The sequence below is a fragment of the Enhydra lutris genome, unplaced genomic scaffold (assembly GCF_002288905.1).
Source record: "Enhydra lutris kenyoni isolate GAN:26980312 unplaced genomic scaffold, ASM228890v2 scaffoldscaffold9, whole genome shotgun sequence".
Taxonomy (NCBI): Eukaryota; Metazoa; Chordata; class Mammalia; order Carnivora; family Mustelidae; genus Enhydra; species Enhydra lutris.
Genome location: NW_019154093.1, coordinates 595972 through 616359, shown reverse-complemented (window position 1 = coordinate 616359; position 20388 = coordinate 595972). Strand labels below are relative to the sequence as shown.

The following is a 20388-nucleotide window of genomic DNA, read 5'->3' as shown; positions in this document are numbered from 1 at the left end:
GGTCGCCACGGCAGGAAGGAGGCGGGCGCAGGCCTAGGGGCGGCCCGGGGCCCGAGCCTCCTGGGCGGGACTTCCCCGTCCCGCCCCGTCCGGGGAGGAGCAAGGCCCGCGGACCCCGCGGCTCACGACGCCCGCGGTCCCCACACGCCTCTGTCCGTCTGCGTCCCGGAAGGCCGCCCCCGGCTGCGGCCCAGCAACCTGCGCAGGGCACCCGCGTGCAGCCCCAGTGAGCCCCGAGGACCGCTAGGCCCGCAGACGGCCGGGCGCCGCCACACCGCCCTTCCGTAGCGCGGCCGCCGTCTAATTGCAGTTGAGGCAAGAGAAGGCCCGAGACGACGGCAGTGGCTCAGGCCGTAGCGTCCGGGGTTGGACCGCGATCCCTCGCGTCCGCGTTGTTGCAGAACAGACCCGTTCTGCACCCAGATTGCGGGACTTCGCAAACCGAGTGTGCCTCGCGTGCCGGCGAGGGCGAGGGGGGTGGGGGGACGGACGAGGACACGGGATCCCTCAGGCGTATCTTCCCTGTGGCTCATCTTACTCTGTTCAGTAACTGTTCAATCACTCTACGGGAGTCGCAGGAAACATTATGAAAAGGGAAAACGCACAGAATGAGATGCTCGAGGAGCACTGTGTTTTGGAGGAAATTTGGGGGAAAATAATGTGCTGGGGACGGGGAAGGTCTTCGGCGCTTCATTTACTGCCCAGGCTGCTGCTCCACGCGGGTTCCCGCTGTAGACGCCGGGCCCGGGTGGCGGCAAGTCTCCGCGGGCAAGCGGCCGGCGGGCGCCCGAGGTCAGGGCGCGAGCAGCGCGCGCAGGCCCAGCAGCGCCGCCAGCAGGAGCGCGGGCGCGGGCGCGGACGCTGCGCCGGGGGCGCGCAGGCAGGCGGCGTAAGCGTCAAAGGCCACTTCGCGCAACGCGCACACGTGCTCGGCGCGGCAGGCCTGATCGCAGGCCTCGCGGTCGTAGCCGACCGAGTTGTAGACGTAGTAGCGCTGCAGCGCCCCGGGATCGCCGGCGATGCGGCCCAGCGCCGCGTGCATGGAGCGGGCGCCTGCGTCGGGCACCCTGTAGGCCTTGGTCAGCCGGTACTCAAGCTCCCAGAGTGGAGTCCCCTGCGCGTTCGCCTGGCTCAGGTTCACGAAGTAGGTCACCACGTCCTGGAGAGAGGGCGTGAGGAGGGCCGGCCCTGAGCAGCTGGCAGTTTCCACCCAACCTCCAATCCTACACCTTGCATTCCGCCCCCCCACCCCGCCCCAGATTCTTTATAGCTCTAACAGTGACTCTGTTAGCGAGCATTTCCTACTTATGGGGTTATGCCTGGTATGCTAATGGGGTAACTGCCCGTATTACCCCGATTTCACAGATGAGGACACTGAGTCCTAAAGAGGTTAATTCCTTTGTCCAGGGTCCTACAGGTGTTCAGTGACAGAAGAGGGCTCAGTAAATATTTACAGAATTCATGGATAAAAAGCAACTTAAAGAAATGGCATGGAGTGCCTGGCTGAAAGAGGTTATGGAATTGTGGTTGACGACGGTTTGGGATACACCCAGGACTCCTAGGATCAGATGCATCTTCGGAACTAGAATCTGGAAAGGCTTATCTGTCTGATGCTTTCCACTTAAATTTGTCACTAGAAGTGGGGTAAGAGGAACTGCCATGTCTGGAGGGCAGCCTCCCCAGAGGCACATTATGTTATTCCATTTGGTCCTCTCCAAACCCTGTGAGGGACTGATACTCCCATTTTACAGATGAGCGGAGGCGGGAAGAGGTCAAAAATCTCATGAGTGGTGGAGCCAGGATTCAAACCCAGGCCTGTGTGACTCCCTCCCTGAGAAGGCATTTTGGGGGTGGGGGGGGGCATGGGAACCAGCCGGTGACTCCTCTGCTAAGGCCCTCTGAGTGCCCATATGGACAACAGGCCACACTCTTGAAAGACCTCAGATGTCTCCTCCGTGCACACTTACTCTAGAGTCAAGGACCTCGGTTATCTGGTCCAGTCCCTGGCTTTAAATGTCCTCTCTCAAGCACCCAATTAAAAATCTCTATATCCACCTCTTCCTGGGCCTCCAACTTGAATACCCGGCTGCCTCGTCGCTGGGCATTTTCACTGGGACACCACTTAGACCTCCCCAAGTGAACAGGTCCCAAACCGGACTTCTGATCTTCCTCTGAAACGTGTTCCTCCCACGGTGATCCCAGTTCAGTAAAGGGCAGCTTCACCTCTCCAGGCGCTGAGGCCAAAGCCCTAGTTCCTCTCTCTCTCGCCCTCATCCGGTCCCCAAAAACCCTGTCTCCTCTACCTTCAGCAGACATCCAGGATCTGGGGCTTCTCACTGTCCCACCGCCACCCCCTGGCCTGTGCCAGCATCACCTCTCAGTACTAATTGTCACCTCCTACCTCACCCTTCCCCTAACCCCCACCCCCGTTTCTGCCCTTGCCCCCTAGAGCCTGTTCTCTGCAGAGCCGGCTAGCCGGCGATAAGGGGGATTTTGTAAAATTGTGTAAGTCAGAATATTTCATCCTGCCCCAAACCCTCCACATCCAGCTGACAGGATCTGACCTCATCCCTCCCACCCTCCGCCTGTGCCTTCCTCTGCAGCCAGGACCTCCACGCTCCTCCCTGACACTCACCAAAAGCACAGTCCAACCCAGGGCCTCTGACTTGCTCTGTCCTCTGCCTTCCCAGTATGCCTGCATGGCTCCCTCCCTCCATCTACTCAGAACTCACATGTCACCCTATGGGTGAAATTCCATCCCACCTGCCTCACGGCACGCACATGCATGTGCACACACACCCAATAATGGTGACACCTGCCCCCTCACTCTTTGTCCTTAGTGCTTCTCTGCACATCACACTAAACGTTCCTTTTCATACTGTCTACTATAGGATAGGATACTACCGTGTGTGTCTCCTGTGAGAATGCCAGCTCCAGGACAGCAGTGACTTTGTCACTGTTCACTTACGTATCTCCTGAGCTCAGCACAGGGCCCCGCTCATGGTAGGTGCTTACTTAGTACCTTTTGTTAAATAAATTAAGGAATACTGTTTCTTTGCCATGTCAATAACAACAAGCCCAGCCCAGGAGATGAGGGGTTGCTCGGTGAGTCAGAGGTCTGCTTTGGCTGAGGCCTTGTCGGTGTAGGCATAAGGCGGGCAATGGGCATAAGGTCATGCTGCGGGAGGCCTTGAACACCAGGCCAAAGAGATCCAGCTTATCTTGTGGGCACTGGGGAGCCATGGAAGGTCTTAGAGCCTTCTGTAATGTGTAGTAGATGAGCTATAGCAGGGCACGGAGCTAGAGGTAGAGAGGCCGGGTAGGAAGCTATGATCTAGGCTGAACGGAGAATTGGGGACAAAGAATTATCTGAGTTTGTTGCAGGATCCAGAGTGGCTCGAGGGAACCAGAGCTCTAGAAGAGGGAGATTAAGCTGGAAGGATCAGGCAAGGCGGTGATACATTCAGGTCCCTCCCCATCCTCCCCCTCCAGCCCCAGCAGACCCAGGGCTCCTGACCTGCAGGCTCAGTGTGGCTCGGTCGTATTCAAATACCCGGATGCCAGGATTGTTGGCCCCATTGACCACTCCAGGTAAGGTGGTTTTCCACGGGGTGACTCCAGGGGTAAGGAACAGGACACTGATGGGGGCACCTTTCAGGAGAGAGACCGCAGGACTGAGAGAGAGGCCGGCAAGAGGAGGAGGTGGGTATGGGCTGGCCGCTGTCCTCCGCGGCGAGTACCTGCGTCATCGTAGAACATCCGGAAGCTGTCGGTGTGGTGATGGCCAAAGAACTGCCCTGCGATGACTCGATGGTGCTTCCGGACCACCTTCAGGTACTCCTCGTTGAAGCCCTCCCGGAACCACGCTTTGTTCTGCGTCTTCTCGAAGAAGCCCGGGGGCACGTGGCCAATTATGTACACCTGCATGGATGGGGTGCCCAGGACAGGCTCCAAGATCCCCTGTCAAGCCCACCCCCTGGCTGATGCCAGTGCTCTGAAGACCCAGCCATTTCTTTTTTAAAAGATTTTATTTATTTATTTGACAGAGATTACAAGCACGCAGAGAGGCAGACAGAGGAGGTGCAGGAAGAAGGCTCCCCACTGAGCAGAAAGCTTGATGTGGAGCTCGATCCCACGACCCTGAGATCATGACCTGAGCCAAAGGCAGAGCCAGCCATGATTTTACCAGATGTTTCCCACCTCTGTGCCTTCGAGAGTGCTAAGGGCGCCCCCCAGAAGACCCCTCTCTTTTTCCCAGTCTGTCGTGAGGCTGGAAAAAGAAGCCCCCTCCTGGTGCCAGGCTGCTGAAGGACCCTCAGGGATAGAGGCCCCTCAAGGGAGTGGCTGAGCTTGTGCAGAGGTGGGACACTGGCTCAGGAGGTGACCCCAGAGAGGGTAGCAGGTGGAGGTGGGAGTCCTTACCATCTCCTTAGCTTGGGATGCACGGGTCAGCACGTCTTCCAGCCACCGGAACTGCTGCGCAGGGTCTGCCATGCCAGCCGTCTGCTCATTGTTGCTGTAGTACAGGTTGGTGTTGAGGACCACGATTCGCCCAGCCCCACTTGGGCCCGGCAATTTCTCAGAATAGAAGGCACCTACGGCGTCACAGCCAGGGAGAATCTGAAGGGTCCCCTGCCTCTGATGAGACACGTCTCCGTGCCCCCCCAACTTCGCTTCCACCGTCTCCTGTCCCGGTGTTCTCCCTTCCCGTCTTGCCCATAGGAGGACCACGGTGAGAAGACCAGAGGCTCTGCGGGCCCACTGCCCCAGCTCCGGTCCTGGCTCCCGTACCTAGCTGTGCAGCCTGGGAACATTTTGACTTCACCGCTGTGTGCCTGGGTTTCTCCCTTTCTATAATTCGAAGAACAGTAAGATGTGTTTGTCCCTCCAGATCCACTGTCAACCCTGTTCACTCAACTCTCTGTCCTAGAAACTGATCTCCGGGGGTGCCAGAGTGGCTCAGTCATTAGGTGTCTGCCTCAGGCTTGGGTCATGATCTCAGGGTCCTGGGATCGAGCCCCACATTGGGCTCCTTCCTCCGTGGGAAGCCTGTTCTCCCTCTCCCATTCCCCGTCTTGTGTTCCCTCTCTCGCTGTGTCTCTGTCAAAGAAATAAATAAAATCTTAAAAAAATAAAATAAAAAGAAAGAAAGAAACTGATCTCCATGGACTACATCAACCAGTTTCTGGTTGGGTTTGACCCGCTGGGACTGAGGACAGGCAAGAGAGCAGCCAGGGTCCCCTTGGACTGCTGTGTCTCTGGATCAGTGGCTCTCAGCCGCTGATTTTGTTCCCTGGGGGAACATTTGGCGGCGTCTGGAGACATTTTGGTTTACGGCGATGGTGTCCCTCGTATCCCGCATCCTTGATGGCCCCCACAATGAATTATCCGACCCAAGATGTCAGTAGCACCAAGGGTGGGAAATGCTGCCTGAACCGGAGGTTGCTTCCCCTTCCTTGTTTCCATGAGGAGTCTTGGAATGTGCCGAGAGTGGTGCCTGGCACCCAGTAAATGCTCAGGAAATGGTCCGTTATGATCCTCCTTAGAGCCGCTGAGAGCACGGGCAGCAGAGTCAGCCCCAGAGTCTGCTCCCAACCCGGCTACCTCTACGTTGGCTGATTTTCGCCAAGGGACTCAACATCTTCAAGCCTCTATCTCCTTATCTGTGTAATGGGGATAAAATCGGTACCTGTTTCCTGGGGTCTTGGTGAGGACAAAATTCGATGAGACCTGGGCAGACAAGGAAGTGTTTATAGTTGCAAAAAGTACCTTCTTTGAAGAGAGCGATGGATTCGTTACTGAGCCAGGGCCTCCACAGCTCTGCGACCTGATTGTAGATGTTGTTGCTCCCTGCTGGGAACTGGTTTTTGGGGTGAAAGTCATGATTTCCCAGAGCAGCGTAGACTTTGGTATCTGGGAGGAAAAAGAGACACGTAAACACGTTTATGGGAAAGCGCTCGGCAGAGCTGGGACTTTTCAGTCCACCACTGACTGTGGGAGCCTGTGGGAAGAGCCGTAGCACAGATGAGGGAAATACAGAGATAAGCAGAAAACAGCATTCAGTAGAATCTGGCCAAACATGGCTCAGACCTGGGAAGGAAGAGCAGTGAGTTCCCTGACCCCAGTTCCTAACCCCATTCCCAGCAAAGGGTTTCCCGGTCGGAAGAAAGCATCAGAAGACGAGAAGACGTAAGCTAGAAGATCGAAATCATCTTCCCATCCCTTAGGAGCCCCGTGGTAATGTAGAACTTCTTGTTCTATTCCGTTCCAGGTCCACTTACTGTTAGGGAAGGGGTCTGGTTCCCTCTGGGAGCCTTAGGAGTTTGACAAATTCCGTGATTCAACAGGTGTTTACTGAACACCTCGTGTAGGCCAATGCACAGACTCTGGAACCAGGCACCCAGTCCCAGTCCCAGGGGCCTCGAAGTGCAGTAGGGTTGACAGGTATTCAGTAATCAGAGGTGGGAGGACTGTCACAGAAAAGGGAAGAGCCACTGGCTGTGGAAGTGTATGGGGTGGAGGTGGGGGTCAGAGGAGGGAGAGGCTTGTGAATGACGCTGGAGCGGGGGGCCTTCAGATGCATTCCCTCCTTGTGCTTTTAGTTTACGTCTATGTCTGTACTGTGCCAGTAGTAATTGCTCGATAAGTGTTTGGCCAGAAACAACAATTCCTCCGAGCTCAGGGCAAAGTTTTGCCGTTATAGGAACTTGGCAGTCCCCAGAGCATGAGTGACCTTGAACCAATGAGGGAGGCGGGAGCCCCACAGAAGGAGGTGGTCGTAAGGTTCCCATCAGGAATTGCTTGCCAACCCAGAAACCAGCTCTGTAACTGCCTGGAAAAAAAACCTCACCTCTTCAACATAACTGCCGGCAGCCTAAGAACCCTTTTAGAGGGGCGCCTGGGTGGCTCAGTGGGTTAAGCCTCTGCCTTCTGTTCAGGTCATGATCTCAGGTCCTGGGATGGAGCCCCGCATAGGGCTCTCTGCTCAGCGGGGAGCCTGCTTCCTCCTCTCTCTCTGCCTGCCTCTCTGCCTACTTGTGATTTCGCTGTCAAATAAATAAAATAAAATCTTTAAAAAAAAAAAAAAGAATCCTTTTAGGGGGGTACCTGGGTGGCTCAATTGTTGTCTGCCTTTGTCTTGGGTCATGATCCTGGGGTCCTGGGATCAAGTCCTGCATCAGGCTCCCTGCTCAGAGGGGAGCCTGCTTCTCCCTCTGGCTACTGCTCCCCCTGCTGTGCTCTCTCTTTCTGTGTCAAATAAACAAAATTTAAAATAAAGAGAGAGAGAGAGAGAGTCTGACTCTTGATTCCGCTCAAGTCACGATCTTGGGGCCACGCTCAGGGGAGTCTGCTTGAGATTTTGTCCCTCTCCCACTGCTACTCCCCTCTAAAATAAATAAATCTGAAAAAAATAAATAAAAGGATCCATTTAGGAAAAAACACAAAAACCCTGGAATTCCAAGGACAGATGAGAAGGGAGGGACTCTCCCCTTTTCTTGCTGGGGCTTTGCGCCGGGCACTGTGAGAAACCCCTTATGAGCATAAGCTCCAATGAGGGCACGATCTGGCCTCTAGTCCACGGCCAAGTTCCCTCCTCCTGGAATGGCATCTTGCTCTTAGTGGATACTCTGTAAATATTTGTTCACTAGATGAGCGAGTGGATTACCCTACTTAATCCTCACAACATCCTTCTGGGCAGGTACCATGATTGTCCTCGCTCTGCGCAGACGCGAAACAGAGTCTCCAGGGCACCGCCCAGCCGGAGCGTTCACCGGCGTCCCCGGCTCAGCAGTCCTGGAGAAGATGGGCCGGCATTTACAGGGACTGCCAGGGAACGCAGCTGGCACGTGGCAGGAAGAACATGTGACACGTGATGTGGACCCAGAAATCTCGAGCTTCTGTCCCTTTCTCCTTGCCAGCGAGTTGCCTGACTGCTTTGTGCTTCCGCTTATTTATCTACAAAGCGGAAAGTGTTCTGCTTCACCTGTGTTACTGTAATTCTCAAATAAGATAATGTCTCCTTTTAATTCTTCTAGTATGTTCTTAGTTTAACATCTCTGCAGGTGGGCTATGACTTCTCATGGAGGCCGGGCGCTGTCATACTCTAACAACATTTTTTTTTAAGATTTTATTTATTTGATAGAGAGAGATCACAAGTAGGCAGGGCAGTAGGCAGAGAGAGAGGGGGAAGCAGGTTCTCCGCTGAACAGAGAGCCCCATGACCCTGAGATTATGACCAGAGCTGAAGGCAGAGGCTTAACCCACTGAGCCAACCAGGCGCCCCAACATTTTTTTTCTTAACAGTACATAAAATAATGATGCATCTCACAGTCGATGGCATGTTAGATATTAGGAAATTCAATAAATGTGCAAGTGTGTTTATAAATGAGAGACTCTTCTAATTTACCTTTGTACGTGAACTCATAGTTGTAAAGCATTTTCTTTTTTTTAATGTATTTTATTTATTTATCTGACAGAGAGCACAAGTAGGAGGAACACTAAGCAGAGGGAGAAGCAGGCTCCCCACTGAGAAAGGAGCCTGACTCGGAGCTCAATCCCAGGACTCCAGGGTCATGACCTGAACCAAAGGCAGAGGCTTAACCGGCTGAGCCACCCAGGTGCCCCTGTAAAGCATTTTCTTGTCCATTATTTCACCTGTATTCCAGAAGCCCTTCTGGAGTAGAGAAAAGGGTGCTCGGAGTTGCATTTTAGTTTGACTGCCTCCGCAGGAACTGACTAGCTTTGAGCCATCGGTGCCTTCCCTACGCATCCAGACAACTGTGCATAAAATGACTCAGGTTGAGGGAAGGAGGTGGGAAAGGAGGTTGCCTCGAGGACCGGTGTGAGCTGGTGACAGCAGCTGCGAGCCCCTCCTGGAGTGGTGGGTCAGATCCGTGCTCAAACAAGGATTTGTGTCCCCGCCCTTCCCACATGACCTTGACCTGTTTACTTGACTCCAGGGCTCACATTTCTCAGCAGTAAAAAGGAAGTAGCAGTAGCACATCTCTGCAGGAGCACCACAAGCGTGAATGAGCTACAGCATATCGTATTCTTAGAGCAGTGCCTGACACTTAGCCCGCAGTACATAGATCCATGCAGTTACTGCTGCTGCTAATACGTATTTTTATTATCATCAATCCTATCTGGGGCCTGGAGATCTGTGTCTAAGACCTTAGAGGATGCAGCTGTTCCAGAACCCCATGGGGGTGGGGGTGGGGGTGGGGGTTAGTGGGCTGCTCTGACAGGTCCCCAGTGGGCAGCTTGAGAGCCTGATTCGGTCCCTGGCACCTCGGATTCAGCACAGGTTGCTTAAAGACATCGTCCGGGGCCGTTAGATGGGGCATCAGGTCCCACTCGCCCGTCAGGTCCCATGGGGCTGCTGCCGTAACCACTCATGGGCTCTGCCTGCTCTCCTAGGCTCTGAAGTCCTTGCAAGCACCAAGAACAGCACCTGGGCTGGAAATCAGCATCTCCCAGAGGCCCCGGCAGCCAGGATGGTTGGAGGGCGGTGGATGGCAGCTCTGGGGCTACATGTGAGTCCCTGGGAGACCTCCGGGAATGATGCCTTTCTATAGCGGCAGGTGCTGAGAAGGGGCTATAAGTCGCTGTAAAGCAGGCTCGGGCAGAAGGCCGAACGGGAAGTCAGGCACTTCCGTTCATAGGATTCTGCGTGCAAACACAGGGCAGGGGTGGCTCATGTTCCTTGATCGATCGCTATGAGACCTGGCCAGCAGCCAGCGTTGGGGCTGTTGCTGTCCCAACAGACACTGCCAGGGGTTTAGGCAATGCTTCGGGGGACAGATGGCAGGGGCTTACCTGGAAAGACCTCTCTGATGAGCCTGGTCAGGCGCTCCACGATTCCCAATACAGCGGCTTCTCCCAGCCTCTCATTGGGCACGTGAGGTGTGTCATCACTGCAAAACACCACGGAGCCCATTTGGTGCAGGCAGCTCAGGAGGGGGCCCGAGAGAAAGGAGGAACAGCTCAGCCATGAGAAAACTGGCTGTGGAGCCGGCCCTCTGTGAGGGGAGGGCCAGGCTGGAGCTGTGAGTCTAGCAGGACAGAGTTCAAACCTGGTCTCTGCCAGTGACCTGCTGTGGGTCCCTGGGCTGGCTGCTTAACCTCTCTGAGCCTCCATTATCTCATCTGTAAAATAGGAGTAATAATGGTACCTACTCCTAGAGTATTTCTGAGACTCTAATACATCTGGGAAAATGATATACATAAAATATAGACAAGCGGGACCACTCTTCCTTGTGAAGAGCATATTTCCCAGGTGGCTGTCCTCACTTGGGCTCCAGTGAAACGCTTCTCCTTTCTTTTTAAAATAGATAAAAACAAAGGAACATAAAAAGCAGAATAGTAGCTGCCAAGTTGCAATTAATATTATTATGTTAAGACAGAAGCTTGGGGGTTCGAGTCCCACCTGCAAGTCCCCAGGGAGCTTGGGGTGGAAAAGCCGTCTCTGAGTCCTGCTCCATTCCCCAAGGGTTCTAGGGAGCTGGGAGCTGGCATCAGAGTTTAGAGTTCATCCTATGGCAGATCCAGGACCTGCCCTAGGACACTTTAGTCCACTGTTCTGCTGAGCTAAATTCCTGGATCCAACTTAGAAATGGGGCACGTGGATGGCTCAGTCGGTTAAGCATCTGACTCTTGATTTCAGCTCAGGTCTTGATCTCAGGGTCATGAGTTCCAAGTCCCACATTGGGCTCCACACTGGGCATGAAGCCTACTTTAAAAAGACATATGCAGAGAGCAGGGGAGGAGAAAGGGAAAAGGTAAGAGCCCCAACAATATAAAGCTTGAGGACCCAGCTGGACCCGACGGGGTGAGGCAACTGCTGCATCCATCCTCCCCCAGGAAGTTAATCAGCTTAGTAGTTGTGATACCGTTACCAGCAGCAAACCTGGCTTGCTTTGTGCCCCGGACTTTCTGTGTGTTGTACTCACATCCCCTAATTTGTTCTCCATGATAACCCTCCAACGTGGGTTCTGTTAGTCCTGTTTGACAGATAGAGAAACAAGGCACAGAATGGTGGCGGATTCTCAAAGGGGTGGAGCCAGGGTCTGAACCCAGTCGGCCGGGCTCCAGAGTCTACGCTTATACCCATTACTCCCTGCTGCGTCTCTGACCCTCCTTAGGGCCCCAGGAGGAGCCTAGCCCCCTGCCCACCCCAGGGACAGGCCAGGGGGTCCAAGGACATCAGAACAAAACTCCTCTGCCCTTTATATTTCTAGTTTAATTAGGATCTAATTCTTTCTTCTAGAAAACACTCCCAGTTTCTACAGGTTACCCCTAAGGGATGGCAACTTGCCCCAAGAAGTCAAACTTTTTAGAAATTGAACTATAAAAGGTCCCAGAGGTCATCTCATTCAACATCATATATATCTGCAAGGCCCCAGAGATTTCCCAGAAACATCATGTTTCTGTTAAAGGATTGTGAATTTCCCAAAGCAGTCGCCCTTCCCAGAGGGATCACATCACATCTTTCAGAATATTCCTCCTGGGCCCCTCCTCGGAGAATCCAGAGGCTCCTGGAGCACAATCTGTCTTGGGAGCAAGAGTTCAGGGTCAAAGCCTAAAGCTCACTCTCTTCTCTTCTTAGACTGATTCTGAGCTGCCCAGACCTCTCCTGAGACACTGTCCCTCCCTCCCTCCCTCCCTTCCTTCCTTCCTTCCTTTCTTCCTTCCTTCAAGATTTTATTTATTTATTTGTCAGAGAGAGAGAGGCACAAGCAGGGGGAGTGGCAGACAGAGGGAGAAGCAAGCTCCCCACCCACCAGGGAGCCCAAAGGGGAACTTGATCCCAGGACCCCAGGATCATGACCTGAACCAAAGGTAGATGCTTAACCAACTGAGCCACCCAGGAGCCCCGACACTGTCACATTTCTGAAGTGTCCAGCCCTGTAGCCTCCTGTTGCCAACTACAGGGTCCATCTCAGGGTCATTCCCAGTCACTACCACACCACACCACACTGAGGGACAGCTGGGGGCATCATGAGCTTAATCCCACACTCTACAAGTGTCCAAGGAGGCTGGAAGAGGGAGCAGGAAGTCAGAGCACTGGCCAGCCTTCCTCACCAGCCCCCTGCTTACCACTTCCTGTGAGATGGAGTCAGGTACCCTGCAAAGCTCCCACATCTGCAAGTGACCCTCCCTCCCAGCTGGGATACAATGGTCCTCAGGCTTGTCACCCACAAGCCTGGGAACTCCTTGAAGGCCAGTCTGGGTTTGTATCATCTTGGTTCCCCAGTGTCGACCCAGGGCTGAGCACAAGACAGGCTGCTCCACCGAGGGAGAGAGAAAGGAGCCAGGGAGTGAAGGGTGGACCATGAGGGACAAGGACAGCCAGTTCTGAGGGAAGTTGGAGGACTTATGGCATGTCCTTGGATGAGGAACAGAAATGGAATCTGGCTGAGGAGAAATCACTCACCCCATAAGCTGTCCTTCAGCAGAGCAGTGCTGTGACCAGTGAGAACGCCCCCCCAGGCCAAGGCAGCCAGGACACTGGGTCCCAAAGCCAGGACCACTCTCAGCCCCCCTACCTTCTTCCCTCCTTGCACGTGGATCCCTAAACCCTGGTGGGAGGGCCCCACTGTTCATCGCCCTGACTTAGAATCTGGGAGTCCTCGGGGCACCTAAGTGGCACCATCTGTTAAACCTCTGACTCTTGACTTTGGCTCAGGTCTCAGGGACATGGGATCGAGCCCCTTGTTGGGCTCTACACTCAGCGGGGAGTCTGCTGGGGTCTCTCCCTCTTCCTCTGCCTCTGACCCTCCCCCTGCTCTCCCTCTCGCTCTTTCTCTGCCTCTCTCTCTCTCAAATAAACACATAAATCTTAAAAAAAAATAAAATAAAATCCGGGAGTTCTCCACATACCCAGATGTGCCCGGACTGTGTCCCCAGCCTCAGAGAGAGCTGTGTTCTACTAAGGTTAGGAGACAGAGTCAAGGGCATAGACTGCGGGATCAGCCAGGCCCACAGTTCCCTCAAGCTTCAGGTCCATCCTCTCTGAATCTGAGCCGGTGTGAGGACTAAGGGAGCTGGCCTGGGGAGGGAGCCAGGCCCGCAGGTGGCACTCAGCAGCGGCCTGGTGAAGGGTGGCTTTTATGACTGCTCTCACCCCGTCCAGAGGATGAAGTCTGGCTCCGGCTCGATCTCCTTCATGGCATAGATGGAGGCGTTGATGAGGGCCCAGGGAGAGTCGCAGAGGTAGTCGCCCCAGGGGCCTGCGTTGGGCACTGGCTGGGAGCCAGCTGATGGGCACACTTGGAGGGGGTCTTCGGATACCTTGTATTCAGGGTCAAGGTGCAGGTCAGAGATGTGCCAGAATTTCCCTGCAGGGGAAAGGAGATCGTCTTTGATGCTGGTACCTCCCTGAGTCTGGATGGGGAGGAAGCCCAGCGGGGTCCTAGCTTGGGGAGAACAGTCTCCAAATGTGAGACACTTTCCTCAGAAGCCAGGGTTCACAGAGAAAGAGCCACAGGTCTGACTTGGCCCCACGAAGCCCTGAGACGACCTGTGACCTTTGACCCTCTCCATTTCCCCACCTCGAGGGACCCAGCAGCAGCAAGGGGATTGGGCTTCAATGACCCTCAAAGAATCCTTTGGAAATTCTAAGCACCGTGATTGTTTGAAAGCTAAGTTTGGGGAGTGTCATGGTGAAGGCTCTGGAGCCACCTACACTGCTGTGTGACCTTGGGTGTGTCGCTTCACCTCTCGGAGCCCAGAACTAGAGCCACAGCTTCCAACCTAGGCTGGCTGAAATGTCAAAAATCTTTTGGCATGAGGAGCACCTGCCTGGCTCACTCTGAGCAGCATTTGACTCTTGATCTCAGGGTTGTGAGTTCAAGCCCCATGTTGGATATAAAGATTATTTAAAAAGAAAATCTTTAAAAAAAAAATCTCTTGGTGTGATCAAGAGAAAGGAATCCCAACAAAGAAACAGGCCACACAGGGTGGATTTGTCATCTGTACCCAGCAGGGGGCCATGGATAAGTAGTTTCAACCATTCTTATTGACCACATTCGGCCTCTGCCCTAAATCCTGTGTTTTTGGCTACGACCAGAGTGAGGCTTGGGATTTCCTCACCCTCCATCACTGCTGTCACTTCCTCCTACATTTCCTGTGTCACTCAGTGGCACAGTCATACACCCCTGCCCCGCCCCCAGCCCAGGAAACCCAGCCTCTGCCAGGGAGCCCCGGGCTTCCCAGGGCTGCTTTCAGGGATGGATAGCCACGGCACCACGCCAGCCACAGGACCCCCCGTGGGGCTCTAGGAGAGGTCCAAAGGTCAAGTCCAGCCCCTGATCCTCTCTCCAAAACTTCTCCTCACCTCTCCTTACCTAAACCTGGTCCCAGGAGAGGATCAGAACCTTGTTTACACTAAGGTGCAAACGACTGATTAAGTAAGTCAGGATCCCTCCCAAGGTCATTACACAGTCACTGCAGCCCTGGAGGGGCAGTTTACCCTCAGACAATGCAGGTTAGGGGCACCGATGCCCATACAGTCAAAAATCTGTGCATAGGGGCACCTGGGTGGCTCAGTGGGTTGAAGCCTCTGCCTTCAGCTCAGGTCATGATCCCGGGGTCCTGGGATCGAGCCCCGCATGGAGCTCTCTGCTCAGCGGGGAGCCTGCTTCCTCCTTCCTCTCTGCCTGCCTCTCTGCCTACTTGTGATCTCTGTAAAAAAAAAAAAAAAAAAAAAAAATCTGTGCATAACTTATGACTCCCCCAAAACATAACTACTAAAAGCCTACTGTTGACCAGAAGCCTTTACTGATAACATCAATAGTCAATAAGCACATATGTTGTAATGTTATATGTGTTATATGCTGCATTTGTACAATAAAGTAAGCTAGAGAAAAAAAATGTTATTAAGAAAAATCATAAGGGGGCGCCGGGGTGGCTCAGATGGTTAAACGTCTGCCTTGGGCTCAGGTCATGATCTCAGGGTCCTGGGATCAAGTCCCGGGTTGGGTTCCATGCTCAGCAGGGAGTTTGCTTCTCCCTCTACTCCTCCCCCTGCTACTGATCTCTCTCTCTCTCTCAAATAAATAAATAAAATCTTTAAAAAGAGAAAAAAGAAAACTCATAAGGAAGAGAAAATACATTGCAGTACTGTATTTATCAAAAAATCTGTATATAAGTGGACTGTACAGTTCACACTTGTGTCCATCAGGGGTCAACTGTATTGACCATTATCCCCATTTTGCAGATAAGGATACTAAGGCTAAGGTCATGTTAACTAAGATCAATATGCCTGAGATCAGACAGCAAAATGGTGGAGGTCCCGTGGCTCTCGATTTTCTCCCAGGAAGATGTGATTGCTAAGGGCGTAAAACCAGTGCCTTTTCTTTTTCTAAGTACGCTTCACGCCCAATATAGGGTTTGATCTCACTACCCTGTGATCCAGAGTTAGATGTTCTACCCACTGAGCCAACCAGGTGCCCCAAAAGGATGCCTTTTTATTTTTGATATTTTTTTGTAGACAGTCTATGCCTGCATGTTTCTTTTTTACCCAAACTGAGAGTCTTTGTTTATAATTGGGGGAATTCAAACTTGCCATACAAATTGTGATCACTCTATGTGAAATTACTCCTACAGAGAAAATCCCAAGCCAGAGAAACTAACTGCCTCATTTCAACCAGTAAATGGGCAGAGTTGGTAGGCTCTCCTGAGCCCGTGCATGGAGACTGGAAGGGAGTCACACCTGCTTCCAAACCTGAGACAGGGCTGGCCAGGTCAGATAGAGTGAGAGGTCCTTTGCCGTTCTCTCTGGAATGCGGTCCCCTGGCTTCCTCTGAAGACCAGGCAAAGACCAGTCCCCCGCCTGGAGCAGGCTCTTCTTCAACTAACCATAAGCAGGAAGCAGTTCTGCCCCTTTGATGTCAGCCCTCTGAGAAGCCAGGAACATTGCTTCACTCCAGAAACTCCTTGTCTGCTGACAGGCTCACATGTCGGCTGTCAGCTTCTCTTCCCACAAGCTCCGGTCTAGTCAGAGTGTAGAACTGAAACTCCTTCCAGCCTCCCCGGGATTCCTAGTGATACGTGTGCGCGCATGTGCATGCGCGTGTGTGTGTGTTAGTGAGGTACCCTTTATCCGCTCATTTCATCTCATTCCTGCAGCCATTCTGTGAGGTGGGATTCTTATGCCCATTTTACAGATGAGGAAACTGAGGTTCAAACCCAGCCCTCTCTGGCTCCAGAGCTGAGGCACAAAGTTGACTCAGAGCCTCCAGAAGATGGCTTTTGTAAAACGCATATGTTATGCATAGAACAGTGGGAGCCACAGGCTTTTGTAAAACACATATGTTATGCATAAAACAGTGGGAGCCACAGACCGTGAGGAATTAAGCTCTATAACATCATGGAGAAGGGGGTGAGTCTAAGGACCCTGAGGGAGGTGGGTTGTCTGGTTTCTTTCTTTCTTTTTTTTTAAGATTTTATTTATTTATTTGAGAGAGAGAGAGAGAGCATGAGAGGAGAGAGGTCAGAGGGAGAAGCAGACTCCCTGCCGAGCAGGGAGCCCGATGTGGGACTCGATGTGGGACTCGATGCCGGGACTCCAGGATCATGACCTGAGCCGAAGGCAGTTGCTTAACCAACTGAGCCACCCAGGCGCCCCAATTGTCAAGTTTCTAATCCAGGCTCTCCCCTGTGTTGGCTGAGGATTCTGGCAAGCCTGTTAGCCTTGCTGAACCTTGGGGTGTTTGACATCTGGCCTGCTTGTCTGTGAGCAGCAAATAAGTTGGTGGAGAGAAAGGGCTGGTAGAGAAGAATCCCAGTACACCACGGCCCTTGGCAGCTACCCCTGGGGCAGGAGAGACTGGGAAGGTGTGGCGCATCGGGCAGTGCAACACTTTACTCTAAGACCAGATGTCCTCAGACTTTCCGGTGCGTAAGCCTCACCCGGGGGTCTCATTAAAATTAAGAGCCTTTATAGATTCATGCTGCTTGAATCTTTTACAGTAAGAAAGTATTCGTGTGTTCCTTCAGTTTTAAGAATAGGTATACCAATCTTAGCTGTCATTATTATTCATTAATTACTGAGAATATGAATAAATTGGGGCACCCAGTCAGTTAAGCATCTGCCTTCAGCTCAGGTCATGATCCCAGGGTCCTGGGATCGAGCTGTCATTGGGCTCCCTGCTCAGCGGGGAGTCTGCTTCTCCCTCTGCCTGCTGCTCCCAGGCTTGTGATCTCTGACAAAAAAAAAATATATATATATATCTTTTTTTTTTTTTAAAGAGAGAGAATATGAATATATTTGGTATTAATTCCAGTGAGTAGTTGAGAGCACAAATCTCGGTTGGAATTTCAGCTCCGCTGCCCCCTAGCTGTGGGACCATGAGCAATTTTGTGCCTCAGTTTACTCAGCTGTAAAAGGGGGAAAACAGTGCCCCCTATCTCTTCCGGTTGATGTGAGGGTTAATTGAGATAATAGGAGATAATGCCAAGGCACTCAGCATTGCAAAGAAGCACGTATGCTGAATTTGATTCCTGGGGGGGGGCGGGTCCTGCAAGTCCCCCCTCCACCATGGGAGGGAGACAGGATGTGGGGGGAGGGGCTACCACTTTCCCCAGTCACCCCTGCGTCCCCTCAGCTGCTGTCCTCTGCAGATAAAGTGCAGAGGGCTAGGACTTGAGAACAACGTGAACGTGAAGACAGATCTGTCTCCTCCTGGATGGCCCTCCCTGAGTGGAGGGCCGATGGGCACAGTCCATCCTCCAGTTTAAATTCTGAGAGCTCAGTTGTTCTTCATCCCCGGGTAGGCAAAATAGTTTCCTAGTCTTCCTTCTCCATCACCCGGGTCACCAGGCCCCCTTGTCCACTAAGGGACAACAAATACAGGACCCGGGGCCTTGTAGCTATGTAAGGCCCATGGAAATGTTTGAGAGCTGGAAAAAAAGTGCATTGGTTCCCAAGCTCAGCCATCAAAATCTATAATTCATTTGAAAAGCAATGATGTATCTAAAATTTATTAAAATCGTATAATGTGAGATCCTTTAACTGTGATTCTTGATGGGGGCGGGAGACTTGCAAAAATAATTCCTAGAGCCCAAGAAGGTCTTCAGCTGAGTCTACTTTTATGATTGGAGACAAGAAGAGGAAGGCAGGAGGACACCTGCTATTAATTTAGCACCTACTGAATGCCAGAAGCTGTGCCAAACACTCTACTAATGACAGAATCAATGACATACATTCTAGTATTGTACCATTTTACAGATGAGGAAAGTGAACCAGTTAGTGGCAAACTTATGATTCAAATCGCATCAGAACAGAAAAGATCATGATGCACTTTACTTTGTCGCTAGCTAGCAGTGTGACCTTTGATGTTTATTTATTTTTAAACTTTTTAAAAATATATTTTATTTATTTATTTGTTTATTTGAGAGAGAAAAATGAGAGTGACAGAGAACAGGAGCAAGGAGGAGAGGGAGAAGCAGGCTCCCCCCTGAGCCCAACACCGGGCCTCTATTCCAGGACCCTGGGATCATGACCCCAGCCGAAGGCAGACGCTTAATCTACTGAGCCACCCAGGGCTCCCTGACCTTGGATTTTTTTTTTTAATGGTCCTTTAAACTTTTACAGCACATTACAATGTATGTATGTGATCTCACTTAGCTATCGCGTTTAAACTCTCCTCTACCTTATCCCTATCCTATTTTATAGTGACATAAGAGAGTCAAGGTCACATAGATACTAAAAGGTAGGACCCAGATTTTTTGGCTTAAGGCAGTGGGGTTGTTCTGGAAAGGGCAAGTATGGAATGTGGAATAAGGGAAATCTGGTTTTGAATCTAGGCTCCTCCACACTGGCAATGGCAACCTGAATGAGAGATTGCCCCAACTGAGTCTCAGTTTCCTCATCTGTACAATGGGGATCATGTGCCAGTGGCAAAGGGGCAGATGTGTGGATGAAAGGAGCGATCTCACATGCAGCAGCCCCCCAGGGCCGTGTGGCAGACAAGCCAGGCCGAGTAATGCTTATTCCCTGGGCCAGTCTGCCCCGTGGGCCTCGGTTCTTCTTCGCTTCCAAAGCCTCTGTCTGTTTCCTCAAGGGTAAGAGGACGGGACTGTGCAAAGTTATCTGAAGGCCCTGCCAGTTCTAAGGCTCTGCGACTCCATGACTTTTTTCTATAATTGTGTGTAACCCACACACAAGACGATCTGGTCACTCTTTTCGTCCTTTGCATTTGACCTTGAGCAATCACCTCCCCTGTAAACTGAGGCCTTCCGAAACACAGGCCTCCCTGATTCAAGCCAACATTTACTGACCCCCTGTGTTAAGCCCGCAGACGGCTCTCTCCTCACGACAGCCCCCCAGGTTCATTGTTGAGGGAAATGTTAGCCTACTGTGCTAACCCCCCATGCTAACCCCCGGGACAGGGTTTGGCTCTTTCTCTCTGGTTTGGAGGATAACCCGGGGCAGCAAGGGCCGTATGTGGGAGGAGAGGGAGCCCACTGGCTCTTATGTACCCACACCCAAGGTCTAGGCTGAGGAAGTGGAAGTCCAAAGGCCACAGGCATGACGGCTCTCTGCCGAGGGTCTCAACCTTCTGCACTTCGGGAAAGATTCGGAGTCTGAAAAAACTTATGGGTGCTGTGGAATTCTTCTAAAATTTAATTTTGTTTTTATCAAGATGAAATCAGAAAGACAAACCCTAAGAGACTCTTAACCATAGGGAACCAACTGAGAGTGGCTGGAGGGGAGGGGAGTGGGGGCACAGGGGGGCGGGGGATGGGCGTGAAGGAGGGCACGGGATGTCAGGAGCAGGGCGTGTTACACGCACCCGATGAATCACTGCCCTCTACCTCTGAAACTAACACTACACCATATGTTGATTTATTGAATTTAAATTTGAAAGAAGAGGGTGCCTGGGTGGCTCAGTGGGTTAAGCAGCTGCCTTCGGCTCAGGTCATGATCTCAGGGTCCTGGGATCGAGTCCCGCATCGGGCTCTCTGCTCAGCAGGGCGCCTGCTTCCCTCTCTCTCTCTCTCTCTCTCTCTCTGCCTGCCTCTCCGTCTACTTGTGATCTCTCTCTCTGTCAAATAAATAAATAAAATCTTAAAAAAAAAATTTTGAAAGAAGAAAATAAATAAAATTTAATTTCCTTTTAAAGTATAGATGTATACATTCCAGAAAGTCTGGAATAAAGAGAAAAAAAATAGTACCTATAAAACCCACCATCCCGGGACGCCTGGGTGGCTCAGTTTGTTAAGCAGCTGCCTTCGGCTCAGGTCATGATCCCAGCGTCCTGGGATCGAGTCCCACATCGGGCTCCTTGCTTGGCAGGGAGCCTGCTTCTCCCTCTGCCTCTGCCTGCCATTCTGTCTACCTGTGCTCGCTCTCTCTCCCTCTCTCTCTCTGACAAATAAATAAAT

General features: G+C 52.2%; 1 protein-coding gene across 1 annotated transcript in view; it reads right to left on the bottom strand.

The window, feature by feature from the left end:
• Positions 1 to 793: 793 nt before the first annotated feature.
• Positions 794 to 20388, bottom strand: part of LOC111143428 (sphingomyelin phosphodiesterase acid like 3B) — a 23172-nt gene continuing 3577 nt past the window's right edge. Inside the window, exons 2-8 of the mRNA XM_022497166.1 lie at positions 13124 to 13337; positions 9817 to 9914; positions 5770 to 5913; positions 4423 to 4595; positions 3741 to 3921; positions 3518 to 3651; positions 794 to 1159 (exon numbers count right to left, since the gene is read on the bottom strand). Of these exons, the coding sequence (XP_022352874.1) occupies positions 794 to 1159; positions 3518 to 3651; positions 3741 to 3921; positions 4423 to 4595; positions 5770 to 5913; positions 9817 to 9914; positions 13124 to 13337 (1310 nt within the window). The remainder of the gene's footprint in view (positions 1160 to 3517; positions 3652 to 3740; positions 3922 to 4422; positions 4596 to 5769; positions 5914 to 9816; positions 9915 to 13123; positions 13338 to 20388) is intronic.